The 26,257-nt window shown below is 47.2% G+C and overlaps 3 protein-coding genes across 6 annotated transcripts in view; all 3 read left to right on the forward strand.

The window, feature by feature from the left end:
• Positions 1-10,217, forward strand: part of GRB2 (growth factor receptor bound protein 2) — a 200,535-nt gene extending 190,318 nt beyond the window's left edge. For all 3 annotated transcript variants that reach the window (XM_077188103.1, XM_077188102.1, XM_054644850.2), the window contains 3 exons: positions 3,903-4,025; positions 6,352-6,520; positions 7,877-10,217. In XM_077188103.1, the coding sequence (XP_077044218.1) occupies positions 3,903-4,025; positions 6,352-6,520; positions 7,877-8,062 (478 nt within the window). In that variant the 3' untranslated portion in view covers positions 8,063-10,217. The remainder of the gene's footprint in view (positions 1-3,902; positions 4,026-6,351; positions 6,521-7,876) is intronic.
• A 1,202-nt stretch (positions 10,218-11,419) lies between these two features.
• SLC25A19 (solute carrier family 25 member 19) lies at positions 11,420-20,541 on the forward strand. 2 transcript variants are annotated; one of them, XM_077188140.1, is made up of 7 exons: positions 11,420-11,444; positions 11,698-11,843; positions 12,337-12,492; positions 13,187-13,357; positions 14,151-14,334; positions 15,484-15,614; positions 16,832-20,541. In XM_077188140.1, exons 2-7 carry the CDS (start codon positions 11,718-11,720, stop codon positions 17,030-17,032), a joined length of 969 nt encoding a protein of 322 aa, XP_077044255.1. In that variant the 5' UTR covers positions 11,420-11,444; positions 11,698-11,717; the 3' UTR covers positions 17,033-20,541. The 2 variants fall into 2 exon arrangements, with proteins under 2 accessions (XP_077044255.1, XP_077044254.1); XM_077188139.1 differs by having other exon boundaries at positions 11,425-11,595.
• An 884-nt stretch (positions 20,542-21,425) lies between these two features.
• On the forward strand, positions 21,426-26,177 carry MIF4GD (MIF4G domain containing). Its single transcript, XM_054644865.2, has 6 exons — positions 21,426-21,577; positions 23,455-23,591; positions 23,767-23,876; positions 24,193-24,348; positions 25,005-25,097; positions 25,222-26,177. The coding sequence occupies exons 2-6, from the start codon at positions 23,510-23,512 to the stop codon at positions 25,447-25,449; spliced, it is 669 nt and encodes a 222-aa protein (XP_054500840.1). The 5' UTR covers positions 21,426-21,577; positions 23,455-23,509; the 3' UTR covers positions 25,450-26,177.
• The last annotated feature ends 80 nt before the right edge of the window (positions 26,178-26,257 follow it).

Genomic DNA, 26,257 nt, shown 5'->3' on the forward strand with positions numbered 1-26,257 from the left:
GTAACAGTCATCTGGTCCAACACCTTCCTCACAAACAGGCTGACTTCAAAGTGCTGTTACACAAGTATTGTTGCCTTGAACTGCTGCTCCAAAGAGCTGTGTTTGAGTAACTACTTCAAACCTTTCCCCCTAGGTGTAATGAACCCAGCCTATGAAAACTGTAGCATTTCATGATTGGGTATTTTCTTTGTGTCAGTTCATGTGTTTCTGCTGTCTTCTGCTAAACTTTGGTTCTCCAACCTTTGAGATCCTGCAAAATCTGAACAAGAACAGCAAGCTCTGGGTAACAGATTCAAAGGGAGGTTTAGGAGGGAGAAGCAAAACCTGTAATCAAGGGTTTTACAAGAAGCTGTAGCGTTTCATTTGCTCACAAAAACTGATGATTAATGTAAGTGTTGACTGTCATTATATAATGAAGATATTGCAGTTAAATGCAATCAAGAATTATTTTTCTAAAGGCCCTTTTGAAATAGCAGAAGGAAGCTTCTGAGGGCCTGGCCCCAAGAAGGAAGAAGTGTCTTACTTTAGGGCAGCCAAGTGGGAAGTGAAGCAAGGACACACAAGAAAATTCTGAAAATTTTTAAAGCCTTGTTTTCTGTAGTAATATGTCTGGTTTACCCTGATTGTACCAGTCCACTGAGGATCACAAATCCACATTGCAATGTCTCTCATATTGATTTGATGCTTGTACCTCCTCATGACAATTTTCCAGGCATTTGAGTTATCTTGCCATGATGTCTCCTATGATGATCAGTGTATTCTTTGATCCTCCATGGAGTTTTGTTTTAGAGGAATAGAGCTGTCAGTTTTTCACTTTTTTTTGCATCAAAAGGGAATTAATATTTGAGCCTGCAAGTGGGCGAATTTGGTAGTGGTTTTTAAGCATAGTTAATTTGATTTTATCTGAAGATGTTTTAAACTGCTGATGGCATCTGGATGGAGGCAGTGTCATGTGTCAGCAATGCTGGGAGTCTTAACTACTGCATTTTAACAACCCTAGGAAATGATGCAAAAGTTTTTATAGCATAATGTTGGCTTAGCTGTAGTGCAGACCTCTCTAGTCATACAGGTCATACAAAAAGCAAACTGCAGGCAGCTGAGCAGTGAGAAAGAGAATGTTCCTTTACTCAGAGTATCATCAAATTGTTTTCAAGAGGTTTTGGAAAGAAAGCAACTGAATATGGCTTTAAATTCTGTCCTAGGATCCAAAACTTAAATCTTCCGAACTGCACAGCTGGTATTAAATGCCATGTTTCTCCTTACTTTTATTTTGCAAATCTTGCAGATCACTTTGTAACTCCCAGCAAATGAAGCTGAAAGGAAAATGTGGCACTTTTTGGTGACCAGATTTACCTAGGGATTAACCTGAAGGGTTTATCTGAATTACCACCTCAATTAACAAAGCAAAGACTGAGCAGAGTTAGGCAGGACAGAGAAGAGCTACAGGAAGCTCTGGGCAGGGAAGTTACGGTGAAGGCACAGCAGCACCTTGCTCTGGAAGGGGGCAGGGGAAGACTTTGCTGTTTATGAAACACAGCATGGATCTGATCCAGGCTATCTCAGGTCTTTGTGTTTGTTATCAGCTTGTCCTGGGGATATTGCTGAAGTCTCACTTTGCAGCATTGTAATTTCTGTGGAGGAACTCGGCCAAGTGAGATGATTGTGCGAAGTGAAGCCGAAGGAATTGCCAAAGTGCCGATGGAGGGGAGGCTGGAAGCGATGAGAACCTGTGCTGTACAATCAGTGCAGCTCCCTCTGGCTGTGCAGCATCAGCAGGAATGCCTGCTTTGCTTCTGCAGTGCTGGCAGGATGAGTTTCACCTGCGTTACAGAGCTTGTTGGAGTCAAGCCTTATCAGGCTTACCCTTCAGAAGAAAAGTTGTGGGAATGTCATTGTCACTTTGCCTAATTCTCCACAAGTGATTTTTGACATGCTGTGGTGTTTGTTAATTTTTTCAGACATTCTGTAGCAAATATATATGCACAACACTTCTGCTGCTGTACAACTGTGTTCTTAAGTAGACAGTAGTCCTGCAGAATAACTTTGTTTCATCTCAGGAGTTTTCTGTTCATTTAATTCAGGTTCTTTTACCCTGGCTAATGTGGTAGTAAAGCTACAAAACTGCAAGGAAGCTTAAGAATTGTGAAAGATTTTTAGTCTTTCTGTTCAAAGTGCCTTAGAAGCAGCTAGCAGCAGAAAACTTTCATAGTTTGCCATTGTCACTTTGGAAGTGTTATTTCATTTAAAAGAATAGTACACTTCTACTTTGTAGTGATTCAGTAAAATTTAGGGGGAAAACAGGTGAACTGTGGAGGCTTCAGGAAGGATTCTATTAAGCTCTTTCAGGCTTTTCTTCTTACTTTATAGAGAAAGGTGAAGTTGTTTTTTGTTTGTGTTTAAGATGAAACTGTTGCATGAGTAATTGAGAATTATTTGAGAACCAAACAGGATTAAGACACTTTGTAAACAAGAAATATGGTGAGATATCTAAAATCATAATAAAAAGCTTGCTTCAAGCAGCATTTGGCAGAGAGAAAATTCAGGACTTCTTTTTCTTTCTGACAGCAGTGCCAAAAGCCCAGGAAATTAAATACTACCTTTGATTTCTGAAGGAGTTTCACTTAATAGTTTCTCCTGGTTGATTTTTGTGGGCAGCAGTGTGCAGTGAGGGGCAGATGGGTCTCCTGTGGTAGTCTGCCACCACCTCACCTCAAGTACCAAGAAGCAGCACAGGTGCTAAGCCACCCAGAATGTACAAAATACCATGAAATTCTCAACCACTGGGAATAGGATGGTTGAGGGAGGAAGCTTTTTATTCCAGGGGATAAAAACACAGCAAGAGTTTCAAGCAAGTGGAGTATGTTTGGTAACCAAGTAATCAGTCCTTCTTCAGCTCTAGAGGTAGTTTCCCCTTACAGAGATCTGGTGACTTCTTGACGTCACAAGAGCTCCAGCTTTTCTTAAGAATGACTGTTTCAAGGATTCTGCAACTCCTGCCTTGTTGCTGCAGCAAAACCTTCACTGCAGACAGTGGGCTGTGTGAGTGGAGCTCTTGTTATGCAATGCTCTCCTCTAAGGTCAGTCATCTGCGTGGGTGTGGGTGTGATAAGTGCTGCTGTCCTGTGTGATCTGTTCCTCAGAGCTGAAAGCTCTGCTTTTTAGCTGTGAAGATGCTTCTGCTTTTCTCATGCCATGTGACCTACCACTTATCCCTTCTTTGCCTTTAATCTTGGATTAGTCTAGAAAATGCAAATGTAAATGGGGGCAAGGATCCTGTGACCAGTCTGTTGGTCGGTGCTGATGATCTGGTGGCCTGAGGTAGGTTCAGCCTTGGTGTCATGGTCAGCCTGTGGCTGGTGAGAATTTTGGATGTGGTTTCCATGAGGCTGCTCCATCATGTGACTCTCCTGTGAAAGCTGCTGGATTGTCCTGCCTGTGGGAGAAAGCAAGAAAAGAGGCTCCTGAAACTAGTGTCATCAGCATCTTTTCTAGAACAGAATCCATGCCTAGCTCAGCACTGCTCTGCAGTGGAGCAGAGAGACCTTGAAGGAACTTTTCTCACTTGGTCTGTAAGTGCAGTCCTGGCACCTGCCTCAGCTTTCTGACAGATGATACTTGTCTTGGACCATAGGGCTCTGGTAGGGCTCAGAGATTGGACTCTGGGCTGCAGGAGCAAACAGCTGCTGGATGAAGATACTGATTCTCTCTGCTGCACTAGATGTGTCTTACCACCTGATCTGAAAGAGACAAGAAATTTAGATACAAAATGCACTTTCCACATGTGCAGGATGGGGCAGTGCGTAGACAAGATTTTGTTTCCGGAGCTGTGGTGTTTCTGGCTATTCCATGAATGGATTAAAATTCTTAACTTTTCCTATTGTTTGCTTTTCCTCCCCACACAGGTGGTTTTTTGGAAAGATTCCCCGAGCGAAGGCTGAAGAAATGTTGGGCAAACAGAGACACGATGGTGCCTTCCTCATCAGGGAGAGTGAGAGTGCTCCTGGGGACTTCTCCCTCTCAGTCAAGTAAGTCATGCCCAGGAGCAATTGTGTGCTAATCAGGCATCTGCTGCTTCTTTGGACTGGTGAGTAAAGGGCAGGTGATTGTCAGCCCTGAGGAGCAGGAATAACCTCACAGATGCCCTATAGCATTCCTGTTCTAGTGACATTTATTCCCTCTCTAATAGAACAAACATCTTTGCTCTGGTTTTCAGTGAGCCCACAGGACTGACCTGGTGGCACGTGGCTCACACAGGCCCAGGCAGTGTCTGGTGGCCTCTCTGTGGATCCCATTCCTCCCTCTTACAGCCGCAAAGCACCCAATGTGGACAACTTCCCATCCTTCTTCATTCCTCCTCTGCAGTGCAAGTTATTACTTCATCTTCCCTCTGTGTTGTACATTTGCAAGTATATTTTTTTCTGCTTGGCACATGCTTTGGTAATATTCCCACTGACTAGCAACTAGCACTGCACATGGAGCTGTGAAACCAGAGGTCCATTTGAACTCTCACAAGTATATTCCACATGGCTTAGGAAGAAGTTCTTCTCTTTGAGGGTGGTGAGGCTGTGGCACAGGTTGCCTATAGAATCTGTGCCTGCCCCATTCCTGGAAATGTTAAGTGCCACATTGGACAGGGCTTTGGAGCAACCTGGTCTAGTGGAAGGTATCCCTGCCCATGAGAGGAGGGTTGGAATGAGGTGGTCCTGATTCCCAGCACAAGCAATTCTGTGATTCTCTGATCTGAAGTCACGCAATTAGGGCTATTAGAAACTTGAAAAGATATGTGAAGTAATTTAATGTAGGATGGGGATGGGAGGGAATCTGTCCTCAGCAGGTTGATTTTGGCTTTTTTGGTTTTTTAATTATTTTCTGCAATCTTCCCCTTTTCTACCATAAATAAACAAGATTTTTTTTAGAATTCTTACAACATTTTTATTATTCATGTGCAATTCCAGCTGGCTCTGTTTTCTGTGGCTGTCAGTGATCCGTCTCAACAAGATTTGTTTCTTTTTTTCTGGTCATCTTTGGTTTGTAACCAAATTTTTGTCCTTCTGTACAGCAGCACTGAGTCATGCCAGCAAACTGGATTAAAGCCACTGATTTTAGAGATGTTTATGTTTCTGTCTAGGATAGAGTCATCCAGGCTGGAATATTAGATATGAATGGAAGCTTCAATTGCAGAAAGTGCATTCCTTTAAGAAACAGAAAGCTACAATGGCATAGCTGGGCCTGCCTGTTCAGCCTGGTGTTGCCATCTGGTGGTAATATCTCAGTTGGGTGGTTTTTCCTGTGTGTATAATTTAGGAAAGTCCTTTTCCTAAACAGTGATCTGTAAGATTTGGAATGGTGAGAAGCTCAGAGGTTGAGGAAGGCAGAGCAGAGGCAGCACCCAGGGTTTGTTTCAAGGCAGTGTCTGCTTTCCCCACTCATGTATAGGAGCCATGCATGCCAAATGGGAACAGTTGTCTTCTGTTTTCAGTGTTTTAGGCTGAAGTAAAATTACCAATGTGCCATTCATCTGGAAAATCCCAGTGGACCTCTCCAGAGTTTCTCTTTATTCAGAGTAAAACCATTGGAAATGTAGCTTCAGGTGAATGCCATCATTTGTCGGAAAAAACACAGAATTTGTCTGTTAACGCAGAATTGAAGTTGCTGGTTTATGTGTGCAGCATCATCTTTGAACATTTTGGGATTTCTGGGGGTTTTGTCTGTTACGTTTTGTTTTGGGGTGTTTTTTTAAAGAACAGAGAGGTCCTTTTGTTTCATAAGAGAGCCTTTTGCACAAGTCCATTCTGGTTGCCAGAGGAGCCAATTCTGCCCTCCCTGTGACAGTGTTTTCCCAAGAATTTGCCTGTAATGGAACTGGTGGTTATTTGTTGCATTCTTGCACATAGGAAGTGGTGCTGTGGGAGGGAGGGACTGGGGCTGTGAGAAGCAGAGGACCATGGCAAGAGTAGCACAGACTGAGAGTGGCTCGAGTCAGTTGTGAAACTGCTGGGTGTGAAGAGCCTAAACCAAAGTGTTTGTGCTGTTTATCTGGCAATTCTGCGTTTGAGGATGTGAAGTGGAAAGCACCAGGGTGCAGCTGTGTTGCTGTGACCTTGCAAAGTCCCTGGCATTTGTCTGTGGGACTCTGCATCATCTTCATCAGCACAGGTGATGGCATATGTAACATACATCAAGAAGTACGTGTGATTCCTGTTATGGGATTGTAGCTGTGTTAGCAATGTCATTGACAGTTTTCACTGTGCCCTGAAGGACCTTCTTGTTCCAAACTGTGCTGATGATCCCAGAAGGAGTTCCCCATGGCAAATAATGTGCTCTTTTGTGTTCTTCATTCTTTCCACACAGGTTTGGAAATGATGTGCAGCACTTCAAGGTGCTTAGAGATGGGGCTGGCAAGTATTTCCTTTGGGTGGTGAAGTTCAATTCTTTGAACGAGCTGGTAGATTATCACAGATCCACATCTGTCTCCAGGAACCAGCAAATATTTCTCCGGGACATTGAGCAGGTGCCACAGGTAAGAGAAGTGTCCCTATAGAACGCCCTGGTCAGGCAATTGCAACCACAGTCTGAAGTGGGATTGCATTTTAGAGTAAGAAAGAAGCTGATTTTTTTACTTGTGAAAGTGTAGATCCTGCAGTCAAAATTTTACTGGTAAATAAGCTGCATTCTTGTGCAAAGCCTACCTGCACTCCTGCTTTCCCTGGAGTTGAGGCAAAATTATTGTTGCTGCTTAAATGTTTGACTTGTTTTAATGCTTATAGATTCTGCTGCAGGAAGATAATTTGATTCCTGTGACTTAAAAATGGATTTGCTCCTGTTACAGGGCACAGTTAGAAAGGGTAGGGAAGTGCTGGGTTAATAGTTGGATTTGCTGATCTTAGGAGGTCTTCTACAACCTAAAGAATTCTGTGATTCTGTTCTCATAGCCAAAGTGCAGCCCTCAGTGAGGCTTGATACTGGGCTCTCCTGAAGAGGTGGTTACAGCATATGGAGCATCTCTGGTTTGGATCTAGCCAGTGTGAAGAGAATCCAGAAAGTCTTGTGAAGTGCCAGCAGGGCAGCTTGTGTATATCCAGCTCTTTAGTTTGTTCCATTTCCCAGGTCAATCAGAGTGTTGTATTTCATGTAACTGCATGTTTTGTCAGTTCTGGGTAAATAGTTTTGCTTCCTTGTACAGCATTCTGCTTCTAGCCTGAAGACAAGGGTGTGGCATTTGTGCAGTTGTCCAGGTGCCACTGGCAACTTTGTCACAGTCTGTCTGAACTTAACACTTGGCTCTGCACCATCAGGTCAGGGATAAACAGAGGGTGAGAAAACAGCTGGCTGAAAAGCACAAGCATAAAGAGAACTTCCTGGCCTCACGATTTTAAGACTGCAAATGTATTTTAAATGAACTGTTAGCTTTTCCATCAGAAAGGAAGACTTGCTGACCAGGCAAAATGTTCTGTGACAGAAGAGTTAAGGAAAATGTGTAAAATGTCAACATCCAGTTTTTAGGGGGAACTTTGTGTAGATCAATAATATTTGTGCTGTCAATTATGAAAACAGGACAAGTAAACAGCAATATTACTGTATTGCTATAGAACACAGATTTACAATAGGCCACGAAGAGTGAAAAATACTAGAAAAACATCAGAATCATCTGCTGTGTTTCAACTCAGAAACTTGACCTTTTTCTGAGGTGTTATATAGCCTGTCCATTACTGTTTTAGCACCTTGTTGCAGCTGTTGGGAGCTGGCTTGCAGGGAAAGGGAGTAGCCCAAATGTTTATTGTTAATCTTCAGTGTAAGACAGCTTCTGCATGCAGGAGCAGGTGCCTGGAGTGCTGTGGGTGATTCTCACTGTGTGTGTTTCTTGTTCCCCTTTCAGCAACCAACATACGTTCAGGCCCTATTTGATTTTGATCCCCAAGAGGAAGGAGAGCTGGGCTTCCATCGCGGAGACTTTATCCAAGTCCTTGACAATTCTGACCCCAACTGGTGGAAGGGAGCGTGCCGCGGACAGACGGGCATGTTCCCACGCAACTACGTGACCCCAGTGAACCGGAACATCTAGAGAGAAATATTAGAGATTATTTAAGGAAACCAGAGAAACAGTAAATACACATACAGAGCCTAACTGCAGCCAGTGACCTAAAAATCACACGGCGGTAAAACCAGAGTCACCTGTCACCGTGAGGTGATCCTCCTTCCCTCAGAACGGAACTTCAGGGGCAGGGGGAAGAGTTCAACTTACACACCAAAACTTATCTTAAAGGAAAAAAAAAAGGAAAATAAAAAAAGGAGAGAGAGAGAGAGAAAAAAAAGAAAATAACAAATTTCCTCAGCTGCTCCTGGGTTATCCCCTTTTATTCACTCTTGTTGCGAATGAGTGTTTTAAGGTCACTTAAGGTCTCACCACCACAACTCCTCTTGTTTCCCCTTCCTCCTCTGTCCATCAGTGCATGAATTTTTAATGCCATATAAAGTCCTAGCCAATGCAGTTAAAGGAAAAGGGAGAAACTCTGCTGGTATTTTCTCTCTCTGCAAACGGTCTTCATTTGACATGAAGGGACATGAGAGAAGAACCAAATCCACAGTCCTGCCTTTAAAAAAAAACAAAAATCATCAGTTTCTGCTTTTGCCTTCAACATTCAGCATTTCTTGCCTGGGAAAGATGAGGTGTTAATCTAATTTTTATTCTCTTCTCCTTTGGCACTTTCTTCTGAAGCTCAGCAGCTTCCAAACAGAGGAAGGGAGAAGAGTTGTGTGGCTTTTTGTTCTCTTTTTTACTTTTGAGTCACAGAGCTGCTTTGAGAAACTCCAACGTACAACTGAAGTCTATTGATGCTGTGCTGACAGCTTTTTTGTTTTTTCTTAAAGGTGTACGGTTGAGCACATTCTGTAATTTTTTCCATAGTGCCTTCCCCTTATTTTCTTTTTTATTATTTTTTAAGTTAAAAGGACAGTCCAGAGCTTTTCAGAGGATTTTTTTTCTGCCTATGTGTAAATAAATACTATGGGGGAAGGGGGCAAAGGAGGGTGGTTTTATCAATGGACACTTGAGAAAAATCTACAAACAGAGATGGAGCTTTAATCTTCAGATTTGTCTTACTGTTCAACTTCCCTTATTCCAAGGAAAATAAAATCAAGGCATTCAAGTGGCAACTTAGGCTGCTCAGAGGCGGAGAGCTGCAACCAGGAGCCTCAAAAGAAGTAAGAGAAAGGGGAAAGTTCTGATGAGGGAAAATGAGGAAGAATATTTTGGGGAGGGAGGGTTAAGGGGGGAATTTGAGAAATAATAGCCCTGAGATGTCCTACAAAATGTACATTCCTTTGGTGGAAAACTTCATAATGCAGAGAAACCTCAAGAAATAGTGCTTGAAAAAAAACTTTACGCTCTTAGTGAATGTTTCTACGTGATGCATGTGACCAGCCTGTCTCCTCGGCCTGGATAGGCAGTATTTGCAGTCGTGTTGCTCTTGAGAAGTGGAGTTGGCATCCCTGTTCTCCAGTCTCTCCTCCCTCCTCAGGTCAGTGTTCTGTTGAAGTAGCTCCCTGCCCGCTCCCATTCACAGCAGGCTGTGTGTGACTGTTCTCCCCACCCTGCACCCCAGGGCATTTCTGGTGGCCCTTTGCTCCTCACCAGAGCAGTGTGACATTAAATTGGACAGAAGGAAAGCAATCAGCCCGCAGCGCTCTCTGTGCCAATCTTCAGTTGCGTTGTTTTTCCCTTGGTGGCCGCTTGGCTGGATCCCTTCACCCCACCAACACACCCCAACCTGCCGCGGAGATCTCCTCCTGCCCTGCCTCAGCACGGGCAATCTTTTGTTGGAGGGTGCCTTTTTTTGTAGTGTTACAAAAGTTTTACTCCTGAGATGAACTCTGCCTTACACTTTGATTTTCCAGCAAATGAAAGAGAGAGCTACCCTGTAGAGTATTACTTTTCCCCCTCTCCTTGCTAGCTGTCACTCGTTTTCTTCCCACTTTGTAAAGTGATTGGAAAAGGAATCTATGGCATTCTACACCTGGACCATTTGATTGTTTCCTTATTTTGGAATTGGTGTATATCATGCAGCCTTGCAGACATATGTCTTGTGTGTGTATATATATTAAAAAAATTTTCTGTGTTTAAATAAAAAAAAGGCCTATGTACTTAATCCTTTAACTCTGCAGCAGCATTTGGTAGATAGTAATTAACTGTGAATAATAAATATACATTGAATTCTTCACTTGAGCATCTGTCTGTTATTTCAGTTAACTGACCAAGCTATGACTGAGCTTGTAGTTCAGACACTTCTGGAGCCTTTTGCTAAAACAGGGGGGTGGTGTTGGGCTGGTGTGAGGGCAGCAGCCAGACTCAGGCTGTTGTGGCTTTGAATCTGCTCCTTCAGGGCCCTGCAGATTGTTTTCACTTCTGTTACCTAAAGAAGAACGGCTCTGTTGGGCTAACAGGGTGTGTGGGCAGCTCTCTGCAGCTTCTCCTCAGCCTTTGCTAATGGTCAGAAATACCTGTGAGCATGAATGGTGTAGTCAGTGTTAAAAGACAATAGGAAAAGGTCTACATGGGAGTTTTCAGTGGTTTTTCAACAGTTGCTCTTAGTTATTATGTTTAAATACTGATGATGTCAAGATGGAAATGCCTGGATACTTCTACAATTAGTTCTTTATTTTTCTTTCTTTTTTTTTTTTTTTTGTGCCAGAAGTTAGTATGGAAAATTTACTATGTGGTTTGAAGCGCTTGGCTTTTTTTGTAATGCTGTAGCAGAACATATTGCTCAAAGTGGTGTTTTACTATAGGCTGGGTTGCTTAGAAAATCTCACTTTCCCTGTGCTTTATCGAGACAAAGTTTGTTGGTCTGTGGTTGTGCAAGGTGGAGGTAGCAGCGGGAGCAGTGTTGACCTTCCTCTCTCACAGCCCTGCCTTGTGGGACCAGAGAAGGGCAGCAGAGCTGGGGAGGACTCTGGATCCACGTGTGATGAGGCAGGGCTGAGGGAGCTGGGCTTGTTCAACCCGGAAAAGGGAACATCCAGGGGTGACCATTTTGCGCTCTACAGCTCCCTGCTAAGAGGGTGCAGCCAGGTGGAGTTGTGCTCTTCTCCCAGGTAACAAGTGAAAGAACATAACCTTAAGCTGCACCAGGGGAGCTTTCGGTTGGACATCAGGAAGAATTTCTTCATGGAAAGGGTGATTAGACATTGGAACGGGCGGCCCAGGGAGCTGTCACCGTCCCTGGGGGAAAGATTGGATGTGGCATTCAGTGCCATGGTTTGGCTGACAGGGTGGTGTTGGCTCACAGGTTGGCCTCCACGGTCTCGGGGCTTGTCCAGCCCCACCGGTCCGCGGTTCTGTGAGCGCCGCATCCCGCGCGCGGTGCGGCCGTGGGCGCCGTTCCTGGGACTGCATCTCCCAACGGCCCCCGCGGCGCGCAGGCGCAGTGCGGAGCCGGCGGCAGCGGGTGAGGCGGCGCGGCGGGAGTCGGCCCAGGGCCGGACAGCCCCGGTGCCGCCGGGCTCGGCTCGGGCCCCCCGCTGGTGGCTGCCACTGGCGGGGCCGGGAGCTGCGGGGCAGAGGGAGTGATGCAGAGGGGCATCTGTGTGTCCCGTGGGGTGAGAAGGGAGTTTGGAGTTAGGAGGGGCTGTGGGCCTTGGCCTGAGGGAGCTGTGGGGTGGGGGCTCGGTGAGGGCTCACGGCTCTGTGCCCCTGCCCAGGCTGGGGACAGCCGGCAGGCATGGTGGGTTACGACCCCGAAGGCAGGTGCGTGTCCACGGCGGAAGCGGCTGCAGCAGGATCAGCGTCTGGCTTGGTCACTAGGGTCCTCGTCAGCCCCTTGGACGTCCTCAAGATCCGCTTTCAGGTACCTCCCTCGCGGCGTGCCTGGGGGCCGGGATGAAAGAGCAGCAGAGCTGATCGTGTCCTGGCTGAACAGGTCACCTGTGCAGCCAGAGAGCACTGAATCCCTCCTCAGGCCTCACCTACGTTGTGTACAGGTTATGCAAGGAAGTAGGGCTATCTTGTGTCCACTGCTTCTATTTATACAACTTAACTTGTGTGGGAATGGAATCTTGTGTTTCTCAGAGTTCGTTCTCCTTCTGTTTTTGTGAATGACTTACACTCTCTGACTGAATTTCACCATCATCCCTCCTGCTTATCTTTGTGTTTGTGCACATTTTTATTCTTTTAGAGCCCTTCACAAATAACATCCCAGTCAAATCTGAATGTGGTTCTGTGGGAAGACAGAATGTCATCCCTTAGCATTGGTTGGCTGACAGGGTTGTGAATTCCTGAACTGGACACTTGAACCAGTGTTGAAGGGTGAAATTGAAAATAGTTTCTCCCCTTTCCTCCAGCTCCAGATCGAGCAGCTCTCCTCCAGAAACCCCGCGGCCAAGTACCACGGCATCCTGCAAGCTGTGCAGCGCATCTTCCGGGAGGAGGGCCTGACAGCCTTCTGGAAGGGCCATGTTCCCGCTCAGTTCCTTTCTGTTGGCTTCGGAGCTGTTCAGGTAAGGGCACCAGGCATCACCTGGGCACACTGTGTATACACAGGACACTGCTCTGCTCCCTCAGACTGTCTGTGTTCAGGAGTGGGAAGGTTTACAGCTGTACAAAGCTGCTGAATAATTCCTAAGTTAATATTCCTGAGCTGGCTGGATAGACTGGAGCATAGTGAGAGCAAACTGAGCTCTGTCTGTATCTGGTGTCATAGATAAGCCCTCTCTACTCCTGACATTTGGCTTAGCTGCTCATGCCCCAAGCCTGGGCAGTTTTTTGCTTCATGCTGTCACCCTAAGGGCTTCTTAGGAAAAAATCAGTGAAGCTGATGATGGTGTTTTACACAGCACTGTTATGGTTTATTTGTAAGCATTAATGACAGCTTTAGGAGCAGTGGCTGAAAGGGTAAAGGAAAGCATATCTGTGACTTAGCAAACACTCTTCTGGAGCCACAGAACATTTAAATGAGTTTTTCACGATTCTAAATGCAAGAATTAGCAGAAGTGTTGGACACCAGAGTATCCCAAGCATTCCCAGGGCTGCTTAGTGATTTTTACGTGGCAAGTTGGGGAGGACTTTTGAAGGACGTAGAAGGTGGTAACAAGCGGGGAGGGGTGGAGCTGTTGGTGAAATGAGAGAGGAGTGGGAAACCTGTGTGAGTCATAAGGATCGGCTTCCTGACCCGTGCGCTTTTGTTTCTGCAAGTTCATGACCTTCGAGAGCCTGACGGAGCTGATGCACAACGTCACCTCCTTCAAAGCCCGCGACTCCTTGGTGCACCTGGTGTGCGGGGGCCTGGCTGCCTGCACCGCCTCGGTCGCAGTCCAGCCTGTGGACACGCTGCGCACCCGCTTTGCTGCCCAGGGTGAGCCAAAGGTGAGGCTTAGCGTTCCATGTTGTCATCCATAGCAGTGGCAATGTTCCACAGGTCTGAAGGTGCAGGAGGTTTGAAAGCACATACAGCATTGTGGGTTAAAATGAAGGAGCAGGTGCTGTTATGGCCAGTGTTTACTCTGTTGCCAAGTTATCCTTCGTGCTGTTGACACAGCTTTCCTAATTGTGTTTTAGTGCTTCTGATGCAGAAAGGAGAAACTGCCCTTAACAGGATAACTCAGTTTTTTGCTTTGGCTTTTGGCTTTTTATAGAACCTGCTCCCCAGACTGTTGAACATTGCATTTTTGAAACTTTGCACATGCAGAGAGTCATGTTTAGATAATGATGGGGATGATACTTGAAATTAGTCACCTTTCACCTGTGCTTTGTGTTCTTTTTACACAAGAACTGGTCTCTGCACTAACTAGCTCTGTAATAATGGGATAGATTTGTATCAGAGCCATTTCTGTATTTAGCCTGCAGTAGAATTACAGTATGTATTATATTAATTGTGTTGCAGGAGTTAAAAACTGTTAAAAGAAAAATAATCATGTCTGTGATGCAGGTGGTCTCAGGACTCAGCTCCATGCCTTGTTTCTTTTAAGTCACAGGGGGCTAGCAGAGAATGCTGTGAGGGTGTGAAAAATCACCTTGCTCATCACTTTGTGCTGAAGACAGACAGTTGTATTTTGGGCAGTGGGGAATTCCTATACCCATTACTGGGAAATGACCTGACCTTTGGTTGGCTGTTTTTAAGCTCACTGGAAAGTCACTCAGCCTCTTCCTTGTTGTACAGATTTACCTCAACCTTCGCCATGCAGTGGTGACCATGTACCAGACAGAAGGGCCTCGGACTTTCTACAGAGGTTTGACCCCCACACTCATTGCTATCTTCCCATACGCTGGTCTCCAGTTCTTCTTCTACAACATCCTGCAGCAGTTTTCCAAATGGGTGATTCCAGCTGAAGCAAAGAATGGAGGTAGGAACTTGGGACAGTGATGGTTGCAGTCAGGAGAGAAAGAAGATGAATGTAGTTTGGGTGACTGATGTAAGTTCTGTTAGTCCTTTCAAATTTTTTGATGTAACATCTGAAAAGTGTCTCTTATTTCCCACCTCTCATTTTTACCCCTGCAGGGAAATGCCAAAATAAGTACAGCAGAGTTTACAAACAGCTCGTGTTGTGCAGTAACTGTGATGGAAGTGGGTAGATGGGAAAGTGAAGTGTCACAGGCCAGGGTGCTCTTTCTTTAACAGGGTCACATTACTGATATTGTGGGAAGACAGTGCTGCCATAATCTTCCTGTTTCATTAGTGCTGTGGGGACAGGACTCTTGGATTTCTGTAGTAAATATGCCTGCAGATTCCAGCTCAGCTGTTAGGGAAGAGGATTCATCTACTCCAATTTAAAGCTGCCAGGCTCTTGATTTGGTATTTTGATGTTGATTTCTAGCTCCATTGTAAGAGAACATCATCCTGATGCAACCTGCCACCTTGGCAGTTCTAGATACCTGTGCCTCCTTGAGCAAGAGGGATGCAGCAGCAGCATGAGTTTGTTCCTCAATGGAATTTCTTCAGAACTAGACTTTTCAATGTCTGCATATTTAATTTTAGGTGGCAGAGGCTGATGGTGGTTTTGTGCTGGGACCTCATGTTTGTCAGGAAAAAGTTTAATACAGAACTCATTTCCCACAAGCCTCTGAAATCATCAGGCAGTGTCAGCTTGAGACATTCTAATCCAGAATGCATCAGCCTGAGCAGTCATGGGTGCAAGATTTCCAGTGACCAGGCTTTTACTGGGAGGGCATGAAAACTTTCATCCACTGGCAGCAAGTTGTCAGGTGACTGAGGATTGGGGTTTATTGAGCAGAGCAAAACCCTAAGTCAGTGTAAAGGACCAAGAGGAGCTGGTCCTCTGATTCCAAAAGACATTGCAAGCCTAAAAAAATACAGCTTGAGATTCTTTGGCTGAAACTATTGCAGAAGAGGTGATGCAACTTCAAAGGACTTTTTTTGACCTTAGTTCGTGTGAAAAATGATTTTTAACTTACCTCTTATGATCTTTAATCAGAATTCCCTGATAATGCTCTTTTTTCCCTCCCTATTATCCTTTTCCTTTTCTGCTTCTCAGCCAGCGTTAGAAACCTTGTCTGTGGCAGCTGTGCTGGAGTGGTCAGCAAAAGCCTCACGTACCCTTTGGATTTGGTCAAAAAGCGACTGCAAGTGGGTGGCTTTGAGCACGCTCGGGCAGCCTTTGGGCAGGTGAGAAATGCTGGAAGTGGTGGATTTTCCTGAGTATGGGCTAGTCCAGTGCACTGGAATGCAGTGACAATCTACCAGTGGTACCTGTTGAGTTCATGTTTGGGTTGGGAGCTCCCAGTGAGCACTTAATGTGTCATTTAATAATGTGAATTTATACATGAACATACTGGGTTTACTTTATGATAGGTCCCAGGAGGGACCTGTCCCACATACCTGTGCTCTGGCTTGTCATCCCTCCCCATCAACTGTGTCTTGGAGCTGGGGATGAGTCAGGCAGGCAAAGGGCTTTTGATTTACTTTACTTTTCTAGTTGCAGCTTGGTTTTTCTGATTCAGAACCAAATTACTAGCAGAGGATGACACTGGCTCTGTGCTGGAGTCACCTGGCTGTCAGGCTCCTCTTCTACAAATAATATTTTGACACAAAAAATAGGCACCAAGTGTTCAACATGTGTTTTGTGTATGAGGATAGCCTGAAATTCAAAACAAATTAAATACTCTGGTGTTCTTTAGCACCATTGTTACCACCTTGAAATACACTTGAAGACAAATATAGATCTTTCAAGGAACTTTCTTTTTTTTTTTTTTTCCATGAAATGTGGAAATTTTCTACTTTCCTTAAAATTCCTGGGATCTGAGAAGGAAATCAGTCTGTACCCTAAGAAACTCTTGAATAGGATTTTGATGTCTCAGCCCATTGCATTGGGTGCTTTTCCTCTTGCAGTAAGATACAAAATTTGTTCTTAGCATTGATGTTAAAGATGTTAAAACTTCACAGTGTAACATGACAACATGCAGACAGCTAATTTGGAAACTTCTAAGTGTTGTAGCTGTGTTTGCTTTCTGACAGAAAACTCAACATTTTGTCCTTCTTAGACAGTGAAGGGGATAGAAAGCAGCAGCTATGCAATCTTAAATAATGACTTCACAAACCTCTGCAATAAATTTAAAGTCAGGCTGTTGTTGCATGGAGAGGTTTTACAGCCATTCAGTGAATGATGTGCACAAACCATTACTGATGCTGTATGTCTACATTTCCTCTATCCTGCTCTCTCTACACTCTCTCTAAAAGTTTCAGTTAGTTATTATATTATCCAGAAAGGCATCTCCAAGCTGCATGTCAAGATAATGTTTCTGTGTATAGTTTGGGGATCTTTGTGGTTTTTTCCAGTTGTGCTGAAGTTTTCTTGTTTAACCTTGTTGCCATTTCTCTCCCAGGTACGGACGTATGGGGGTTTCCTGGACTGTGTGAGGCAGGTCATGCGAGAGGAGGGCCCAGGTGGGTTCTTCAAGGGCCTCTCTCCCAGTTTGCTGAAGGCTGCCTTCTCCTCTGGCCTCATCTTCTTTTGGTACGAGCTGTTCTGCAGCCTCCTGTGCACCATGAAGAGCCCTGAGAGCACGAAGAGGAAGGAAGGCTGAAAGGGATGTGTGTGGCTGCCTGCTGTTCTCCTCAGGAGGGGAGACTGATGGCCTTGCTCTGTCACGAGCATGTTGGAAATGTCAGGGCTCCCAGAGCTCCCCCAGCCTGTGGGGAATCACCTCCTGAGACCAAGCAGAAGGAGAAGGCAACTGCAGTTCTGCTGGAGACACTGAACTACTTGGCTGGGAGCCATTCAACAGAGCACTTTCCTTCTGTCTCCTCTCATATCAGTGCACATTTAGTGGTGAGAGGGGGAACAAACAGACCACTGCCTAGCAATTCCTGTGCTCTGGAAAGGCACCCAGTAGAGTGGGTGAATCCCTGAGCTTGTCCTGGATCCCAGAGAGGGGATTCTGGCCCAGCCTAGTGCTGCTTAACCAACCAGACACCATTTCCTAGCACTGCATCTGCACAGCTTTATTCCTTTGCTCAGTGCCTGCTGTTTCCACCAGACTCTTGTCTTGGTGTTGCACAGGTCGCTCTGTCCTGCTGGTGTAAAGCCACATAAATGCACAGACCCTCAGTTTTCCTTTGCTGCCAGCTGCTGCTTCTTGGTCACCACTTGCTAGCTGAGCATTCTCTGTCATCTTAAACACAGCATCTTCTCTGATCATGCTGGATCAGACTTGTTTTTCCTTTAACTCCAGTGAACTTGATTGTATGCTGAATTCCCTTTTCCCTTCCTGGGTGTCTGGCCATACATCTCTTAGGGATTTGCAATGCCTCACTCACTTTTTACAAGCAAACTTGCATATTAAGAGCCCCATTCTGAGGGGATTCAACGCACAAACTGCATTTTTACTTCAGGGTGCTTTGCTTCAAAGCAGTGAGTAAACAAATGCTGTGTAGAGTTAAGAAATAATTATTCTAAGCTGGAATAATGAAGGGAAAGTCCTGTGGAAACTAGTAATTTTTTATCATTATTTATTTAACAGCACCTCTGAATGTGTTTCTGTATTTCTGTAGTGGTCTCAAAATATTTCAGAACCTCAGTCCTGCACTGGTGCTAGCAGATGAAAATGTTTTGACAAGATTTGCTGAAGTGAAAGGAATGAACATCAAATGGGAATTGGTTGGCTGAGCGTGGTGTTTCACATGGATGATTGAATTAGAGATGGAAAAGTGTTTTTCTGGAGTTTCAAACATTTTATGAGTGGTTAAAAAAACCAACAAAACAACCTACCAACAACTCTGATTTATGTAACAGTGGAAAAGAGGAAAATTACTTTCTTCCTCCTCTTTTATTCTGTGTTTTTTCAAGCCTAGCAGGGTGTGGCTGGATTGTGTGGAAGGCAGAGTTCCCAGCCCTGCCATACAAAAGCACGTTAGTCATCTGCAAAGGGTGGATAAGGCAGAGCACTGCAGTTATTTGGAGGATGGTTTGATGGTTTTTTACACAAAGCTTTTCCCAGCTCTTTTGCAGTATTCAGGGTGTTAATCCCAAATGGTCTGGCCAGATTCCAGCGTGACCAATTCCATTCCTGACCAATTCCATTCCGTTGACGAAACTTGTCCTGGCAATTTTGAGCACATCAGCCTTGCTCACTTATCCTGAGCTATTGTAAGAGGCTGTTTTTAAAAAACAGCTGTTTCACTGGTGGCTGAGGTATCTGGAGAAATTCCTTGCAAGCCCAGGCTGAATAACTTTATGTGTGCTATGGATTTGAGATCTTGGAGTACAAAGTGGCCTGCAGGTGACAGAGCTGTGTAAAATTAAGTTCATTCACCAGTGTCAGTGTCAGGCAGGAGGCCGATATGTGAGTCTTAAAGAGGGGAGAGAGAGATGCATATACTTTAAAAATGGCCATTTAGTTTAAGCAGAAAATGCAGGAAATGTGGAGTTTCTCCAAGTGCCTCAATCCTATTGTCATTTTCCTGTGTTATTTAGGCTCTTCTGAGATTCCTCAGAATATTCTTAATGATGTTTAGCCTTTGTTTGTTGTTCACCTGTTGTTCTTGGAAAGACATGATAAGGAGTAATGAACTCAGCCTCATGACATCCTTCTGAGGGAGAGAAATGTCTCTTTTCAAAACACACACTAACAGGTTGGCTTTGTTACTGTCTTTTGTTGCTGGTGAGAGGAATGCCGTCATGGTTAGCAGGGACAGGCCAGAGCAGAAAATATTCGGTGCTGACCTAGGCTTCCTTAGGAAATGGGGACTCATCCATCCTGTCTAAACATTGCAAGACTTGTTTTCCATTTTCTATCAAATAGCTGCTGCCAAACTACACAAAATAGGGGGAAACTGGTTGGGAACTCAGCAGCAGGAAAGAGCAGGAAGATCTGTACTCTGTTAAGATGACATTCCTCGAGGGTGCTGTGGAGCTTGAGGTGATGCTGGTATGGGCAGTTTGGCTGCTCCACAGAGGGCAGCACTGGAGAGTATGGAGCAGCTTTTCCTCTCTGGGGTCATTTTTTCCTCCACTCTGCATTAACTGAGGTTGCCTCCATCCAGCAGATGGCAAAGCTGGAGTTTAAGTTGTGCCTGTCTGGCCCAGGCTGTGGAATAGACACTCCCTGGTTGGAGGCTTTTAGGCTGCGAGTCACAAATGTTACAGGCCCATAAAGTCATCTGGGCTTCCAGTGAGAGGGAGAAAGATGTGACAACCTCAACAATATTAGAAGCTGCATCCAACAATCACTTCTTCACCTCTGATCAGCAGCATCTGTCCTCATAGATTTCTCAAGTGCACTTTGCTGGGGAAAGCACTGTAAGAGGAGTGTTGATTTCTCTGTGGGATTGAGGCTGAATGAAGCACTAGGTGGACAGATCTTATTTCTCAAGCTGCTCTGGCAAAACACATGCTGTTAGGAGCTAAATCTCTAGAATTAGAGGAGCAGGAGATGGGAGAGATCTGTGGTCACCTTGTTCTTCTTGTACTGGGGCATATATGCTCTTGGAAGCTGCTGCTCCCGTTCAGTGTGAAGTGACTCAACATGGCAAATGCCTCACTGTGAGACTTGGCTGATTTTGGCCCTTGGGATTTCTTTCCAAGCTAGTCCTATCACCAGGGATTTGCCTGCAGTTCACCTCACAAGCTGCTCAGCAGTTGCATTTGTTTTCTTCTAGTGCCTTTTACCATGAGAATGTCCAAAAGCTCCTTAGCAGGCAGAGCATTGGTGAGCAGTTGTGCCCCAGTCGTTTGCAGCTCCACCACGCACTGAGCCTGCCTTGGACACACAAGATCTGTGAGGAACATGCTGATTCCTGCAGTGCTGGCTGGCTCACCAAGTTCCTAGGACAGTCCCACTCTCAGGATACTCATCCAGAGCTGCACAGCATCATTTTTGTCAAGAAATTAATGTTTTACAGTCGGGACTGGAATAGATGGTATTTAATTTAGATTTAAGTTTCTCTTGTGATGTAGAAACTGTAACAGTGGCATTTTGCTGTGTTGCCAGAGTGGATCTTTTGCAGCTGCTCTTTCCTGAAAGCATTCGGCACAACATGCACAGTGTGTGCCTACCTTTAAGACAAGATACATTAAATATTTTGTTATGCAGTAGCTGGATGCAGTCGATTTATTCCTTTCCTCTTTGTGCCTCTGCTGGACCCTGCAGGAACATCGTGGCCCTCCTGTTGCCTAAAAGGGAGAATAGTCAGGGCCCAGAGCATAGGGCAACAGGAGCCATTTGGATTTCCCATTGCTGGTTTGTAGGTGCTCCTCAGCCGTAGGCAGAACTGTACCCTTTCTGCTGGGTATCACTACTGAGAACTGCACCAAGAGGGATTAGCTAAGGGGGATTTTTGCAGCCCAGTCCCACTGCTGTGTCCTAGAGGGGCATTTGGAGCTGTGGTAACCAGTCCTGAGCATCACACCCCCGGTGGAATAGTTCAGGCTTTGTTTGTATCCAGCCAGGCCATGCAGTGCTACAGAAAATATTCCCAAACTGTTCATTCTGTGCTCCCTCAGCCATTCCCTGGTTTAGCAGCCTGTCTGTTCTGTGGTGAAGACTTCACCCCCTGTGGGGTCTTCCCTTATGAAATGGTTGAGATTTGAGAGAAAAAAACGTGAAGTGTGTTATATCACACTGAGCTGTTGTTGCAGTGCATTGGTTTACTGCCACTCCTCTTTCCTGACTTTTTTCCTACTCATTTTTTAATACCATTGGGCTGCAGCCTGCCTCTGGCCCGGAGGGAAGGGTGGAATTCACGCCGTTGTCATCCGTAGAGCGCCGGGACAGCCCCGCGGGGGACTGGGGCAGAGGGGTGAGTGCTGCCCGAGATCCCCCGGCAGGGCAGTCGGAAAAGCAGCGGCCGTGCCCGGGAAGGTGTCGGGGGTGCAGCCGGCCGTGCCTGGGGGAGCCCGGGGGTTTCCCGAGGAGCAGCCGGCCGTACCCGGCGCTCAGCCCGCCGTGCTCCGACGCTCGCAGGCGGTGGCGCTGCCGCAGCTGCCGCCGCTCTCCCTCCCGGCCCGGCCCGGCCCTCCCCCGGCTCGGGCGAGGAAATGACCTAAGAGGAAACCTGGGCCGTGCCGGGAGGGCGCGGGAGGTGCCGGCAATGTCCCGGCGGCCGGAGGACACAGCGGGGGCGGCCGGCAGGTCGGTGGGGCTGCGCTTGGCTCCCCCTGCCCTGGCCGGGCAGCGCGGGGGCTGCTCTCCCCGGGATCCGCCTCTTCCTGCGTCCGTGGCCCTTGGGCTTGTTCCAGCCGCGGGGCTGGAGCGACGGGAGGCAGCGGTGGGGGTTCCTGGGGGTCCGCTGGTCCAGCTGTCCCGGGCAAGAGGCGTCTCAACGCTGGGGGTTCCACTTGCGGTTCGGCGGGGATGGGATGGGGGTTCCGGGGGCTGGTAGAGCCCCTGGGGCAGACGCTATGGGGTGACAGAGGAGACTCTTTGCTCTTCTCCCTCTCCTTGCAGTGGCCAGGACTTGTCCAGCCCATACTGCCAGGTGTGACCCTACAGGTTACAGGTGCCTGTGTGATCCACCTGAGCTGGTGGATCAGCGGCAGATTGAGGGTGCTGACCCCAACCGAGTCAGTCCCCGGGACGGCTCGTCTAGCCGGGGCCAGTGGCAGAGGAGCAGTCGGTACCCACAGGTGCCCCATGTCACCCACTGCCACCAGCCCTTCCGATAAGGTGGTGCTGGCAGGAGGGTCTCTAATGCAGACGAGACCTGGTGGGCTCGGCGTTCACACGCTGTGGTTTGCTCTGGCAGGGTTATTTGGCTCAGCAGCTCAAAGCAGCCGTAGCCATCCCAGGGAGCCGAGGAACGCAAGCTCCGGGAGAGGGGCCGGGCGGCGGTGGCACAGACGCTGCCAGACGGGCTCGGGCGCTTCTCGCTGCGCTGCGTGCGGCGCTGCGCTCTCGCCAGGGTCCTGCTGCCTGGAGCTGCTGCCGGTGGGACACGGGCCTGCTGGCGATCTCGGGCTGCTCCACTGGCAGTGCAGCATGGCCTGAGTGCAGATACAGAGAGAGGAGAGGTCGGCTAGGAAGGTGTTTGCCAACCAGGCATGGCAAGGAGAGCACCCAGCTGCTTGTGAATCCACCAGGGAAAGAATCCCCAATGCCAGTTGCAGGGTAGGCGAGTGGTCACCCCCATGGGGCTGCTCTCTGCTCTGAGTTACTGTTGTGCTGTATGTGAGGGGACTGCCCACGGTACCTGTCCCATCCCCCTAAAGGCTCTTGTGCTTTGATCTGGGTAGGGACCTGTTTGCAGAGAGGGGTGAGTAATGGCCGAGGAATTTCGACGAGCTGGCAAAACTCATTTGGCTGATTGCCTTCTCCTGTTTGTACTGCCGGTCTGGACAGCTCTGCATTTCCATCCATCAGATCCCGTGTGAATCAAAGCAAGCCCTTCCTCTCTGTGCTGTGCATACCCTCTTGCTGTCTTCACTGTATCATGAAGCAGAAGAAAATCAGTCTAGAGACTAGTTAGGAGCACTGCTGGTGCTGCAGAGAGTGCTTGACTGCAGAGGGATGAGAGATGGGAGCTCTTGGGGACTTAGCTGCTGAGTTTGCTGTGTCGAGCTGGGAGCTGAGAAGCCTGGCTGTGGTGCAGGAGAGGTGCTCTAGTGAGTGTGTTGGATGCTTTTGTACTGGCTTTGATTCTTCACAGATTTTGGTATGAAAGCTGCTGAATTGGTGTTTAAAAGGCCCAAGGGAGCAGTGTGTGCCTTCCTGTGATACAACCACATATATTTTGGGTCTGCTTTGCCTGTAACGTGTTTCTCATATCAGAAAAATATAAAGGCTCTGAAGTTCTATTATCAGCTGGTAGGAGACAAGGCTTTAAAAGATGTGGGAATGAGGATTTGCACCGATCTAGAGGTAGAGTTGGTGCCCTAATAAAAGAGGAGTTTCTTTGGGGTGGGGAGCTGTCAGGAAACAGCCTGTGCTTCAACACTACCTGGGATGTGCTGAATGGGAAATGGGTGAAGGTTTGCCTCTGTCCAATTAAGCTCTGTGTGCTCCTTCCCCAGGGACTGTCACTAGCTCATCCACTGCCCTGATTCTTGCCCTTGGAGGAAACCAGTCATGGGGGAAACGGGCAAAGAAGAGTACAAAATACAGTCCTTCGACTCCGAGACTCAGAAGCTGCTGAAAACAGCCCTCAAAGGTCAGCAGGTCTTTATGAGCTCCTCTGCCACACACGGCTTCTGCACCATTTAATGTGACTCTACTGGGCCCTGCACAGACCTTGGTTGCTTTCCAGGGCTTGCTTTGAGCTGCTGCCTCAAAGCAATCAGGGGCCAAAGAGGGCTGGGTCCTAACAGCATTCCTCTTCTCTGCAGACCCCAGTAATGTGGACCTGGAGAAAGTGGCCAATATTATAGTGGACCAGTCCCTCAAAGACTCTGTGTTCAGCAAGGAGGCTGGGCGCATCTGCTACACCATCATCCAGGTGAGAGCTCCTGTCTGGACAGTGAAACACCTGGGATGTTGTGTGGCTTGTCCCTGGGCTGGACCAGGAAGGGCTTTGCCCCAGGCACATGCTCTTACCCCTTGCCCATCTCTCCTGTCCTGCCACTTGCCCCATGCAGTGGCAGCATCCAGAAGAGCAGTGGGCCAGCACAGGCAGTGAGTTGCAGCTTTTCTGCCTCTTTGGGAATCACAGAAGGGTATCTGTGTCCGACTGCATCCGACTGCATCCGACTGCATCCGACTGCCCCTCTGGCACCCCTGTTTCATCCCTCCATCCTGTTTTTGTGGGCTTATAGGCAGAGAGCAAACAAGTTGGCCAGAGCATCTTCCGGAGGAGCCTGCTGAACCGGCTGCAGCAGGAGTACAAGGACAGGGAGGAGCTGCGCACTCGCTCACTCCAGGCCTGGATCTGCTACGTCACCTTCATCTGCAACATCTTTGACTACTTGAGGGTAAGGAGCTGGAGCAGCCAGCTGCTGCTGCCTGGAGTGCCAGTAGGGCCTGGGCATCCCAGGATAACAGAGCAGGGGTGGTGGGTGGGTGTTGTACAGAGCCCCAGTGCCATGGGGGCCAGAGCTGGTTCTTTGCACAAGGATGCTGACAGAGCTGGTGCTATCTACAGGCTTGGAGAGGCAGAGGAAGTCTTCAGGAACAGTCACAAAGTCTCAGCTTCCTCATTTTGTACCTGGTGTTTGAAATCCCCTGATTTGCCTGATTCCAAATGTCCCAGATTGGACTGGTTCAGTTGCTGTGGGGTTTGCTGATGGAGTTTGGCTTCAGGCCTTTGTGCAGTGTGTGAATCTTGAATTCCTGCTTGGAGATGTGAAAATGATGCAAGTAGAGCTGCAGGCAGGAAAAATACTGTTGGAACAAGTGTATTTCCCATGACTACTTGCTTACATTTAAAAATAGATTATTTTTACATCATTTGTTCAGCTCCTCTGGTTCCTGGAGACTCAAATGTCTGATCTCTGATGAAAATCCCACTAACACAGCACAACTAAATCCTGCTATCATCTCCTTTGGAGATCAGCAAGGGAATAACTATTTAAAATAGCTGCAGACTCCCTTCTGGCCCCAGGCTGACAATGCTCCACTCTCCTTGCAGGTGAACAACATGCCCATGATGGCTCTGGTGAACCCCGTGTATGACTGCCTGTTCCGGCTGGCACAGCCCGACAGCTTGCAGAAGGAGGAGGAGGTGAGTGCAGGGAGAGCTGCTGATGTGCCTGTTGTCCTGCCAAGGACCTGTAAAAAGCACAGCCTGGGGGGTGCAGAGGAGCCTCCACTGCTTTGTGCTCAGCCATCTACTCTTCCTTCTGAAGGTGGACTGCTTGGTCCTGCAGCTCCACCGCATTGGTGAGCAGCTGGAGAAGATGAATTCCCAGCGGATGGACGAGCTCTTCTCCCTGCTCCGAGATGGTTTCCTTCTGCAGGAGGGGCTCAGCTCCCTGTCCCAGCTCCTGCTGCTGGAGATCATCGAGTTCCGGGCTGCTGAGTGGAAGATGACGGACGCTGCCCAGAAATATTATTACAGTGAAGTGACAGATTAACCTCCCAAGGCAGAGGAATTCCCAGCACCTTCACCAGCAAGCTTCATACCAATTTGGAATTTTTCACATTAATTTTCTAGCACTCCCTGTAAATAGGATTTATACTGGCTAGAGCCTCTCTGCACCTACTGTCAGATGCAGCTGATGCTGGTCTGACTTTGGAGGTTCAGAGCAGTAGGAAGGGCACATTTTACCCAGCAAGTTCTCCCACTGATTTTGTCTTAATATTGGGCTGCTGTTGTTAGCCAAGGGCTCGGGAGGCTTGTAGCTCACACCAGCATTTTCTATGACTGTTAAAGAAAGCACAGTTTAGGCTGAGAACATTCTGCTTCACCCCAAAGCCAGCAGAGCTGTGGGAGGCAGCAGGGAACTCTCCCAGCTCAGATTGTACCTGGTTCTCTGGGATGGGTCACAGAACACACCATGGCCTCACAAACAGCTCAACCAAGTGCTTTTTTTCCCAGACTCCTTCCAGCAGGCTGGCTGCACCTGCATGGACACAGCTCTTCCACAGCTAGGAATACCTGCCACAGGGCAGCCTGCAACAGAAGAGGTCCCTGAGCACATGTAGGAACAGGTTTTATAGGTTTTATACAATAACTGTCACTTTTTTCTAGAATTTGCAAGTTTCAGCTACGGTATATTTCTTATAAGAGTGGAAGAGGAAGAAATAAAACAAAATAGTCTACTGAAGGGTTTTTTTCTAATAAAAGTTTTCCACTAATGTATGCCCTGCTTTCTCCCTGCACAGCTGCTGAGCTTGAGCAACACTGAAGTGTTGCTCCTGACTGGAGCCCTAAGGCTGAGA

The sequence above is a fragment of the Agelaius phoeniceus genome, chromosome 19 (assembly GCF_051311805.1).
Source record: "Agelaius phoeniceus isolate bAgePho1 chromosome 19, bAgePho1.hap1, whole genome shotgun sequence".
Classification (NCBI taxonomy): Eukaryota; Metazoa; Chordata; class Aves; order Passeriformes; family Icteridae; genus Agelaius; species Agelaius phoeniceus.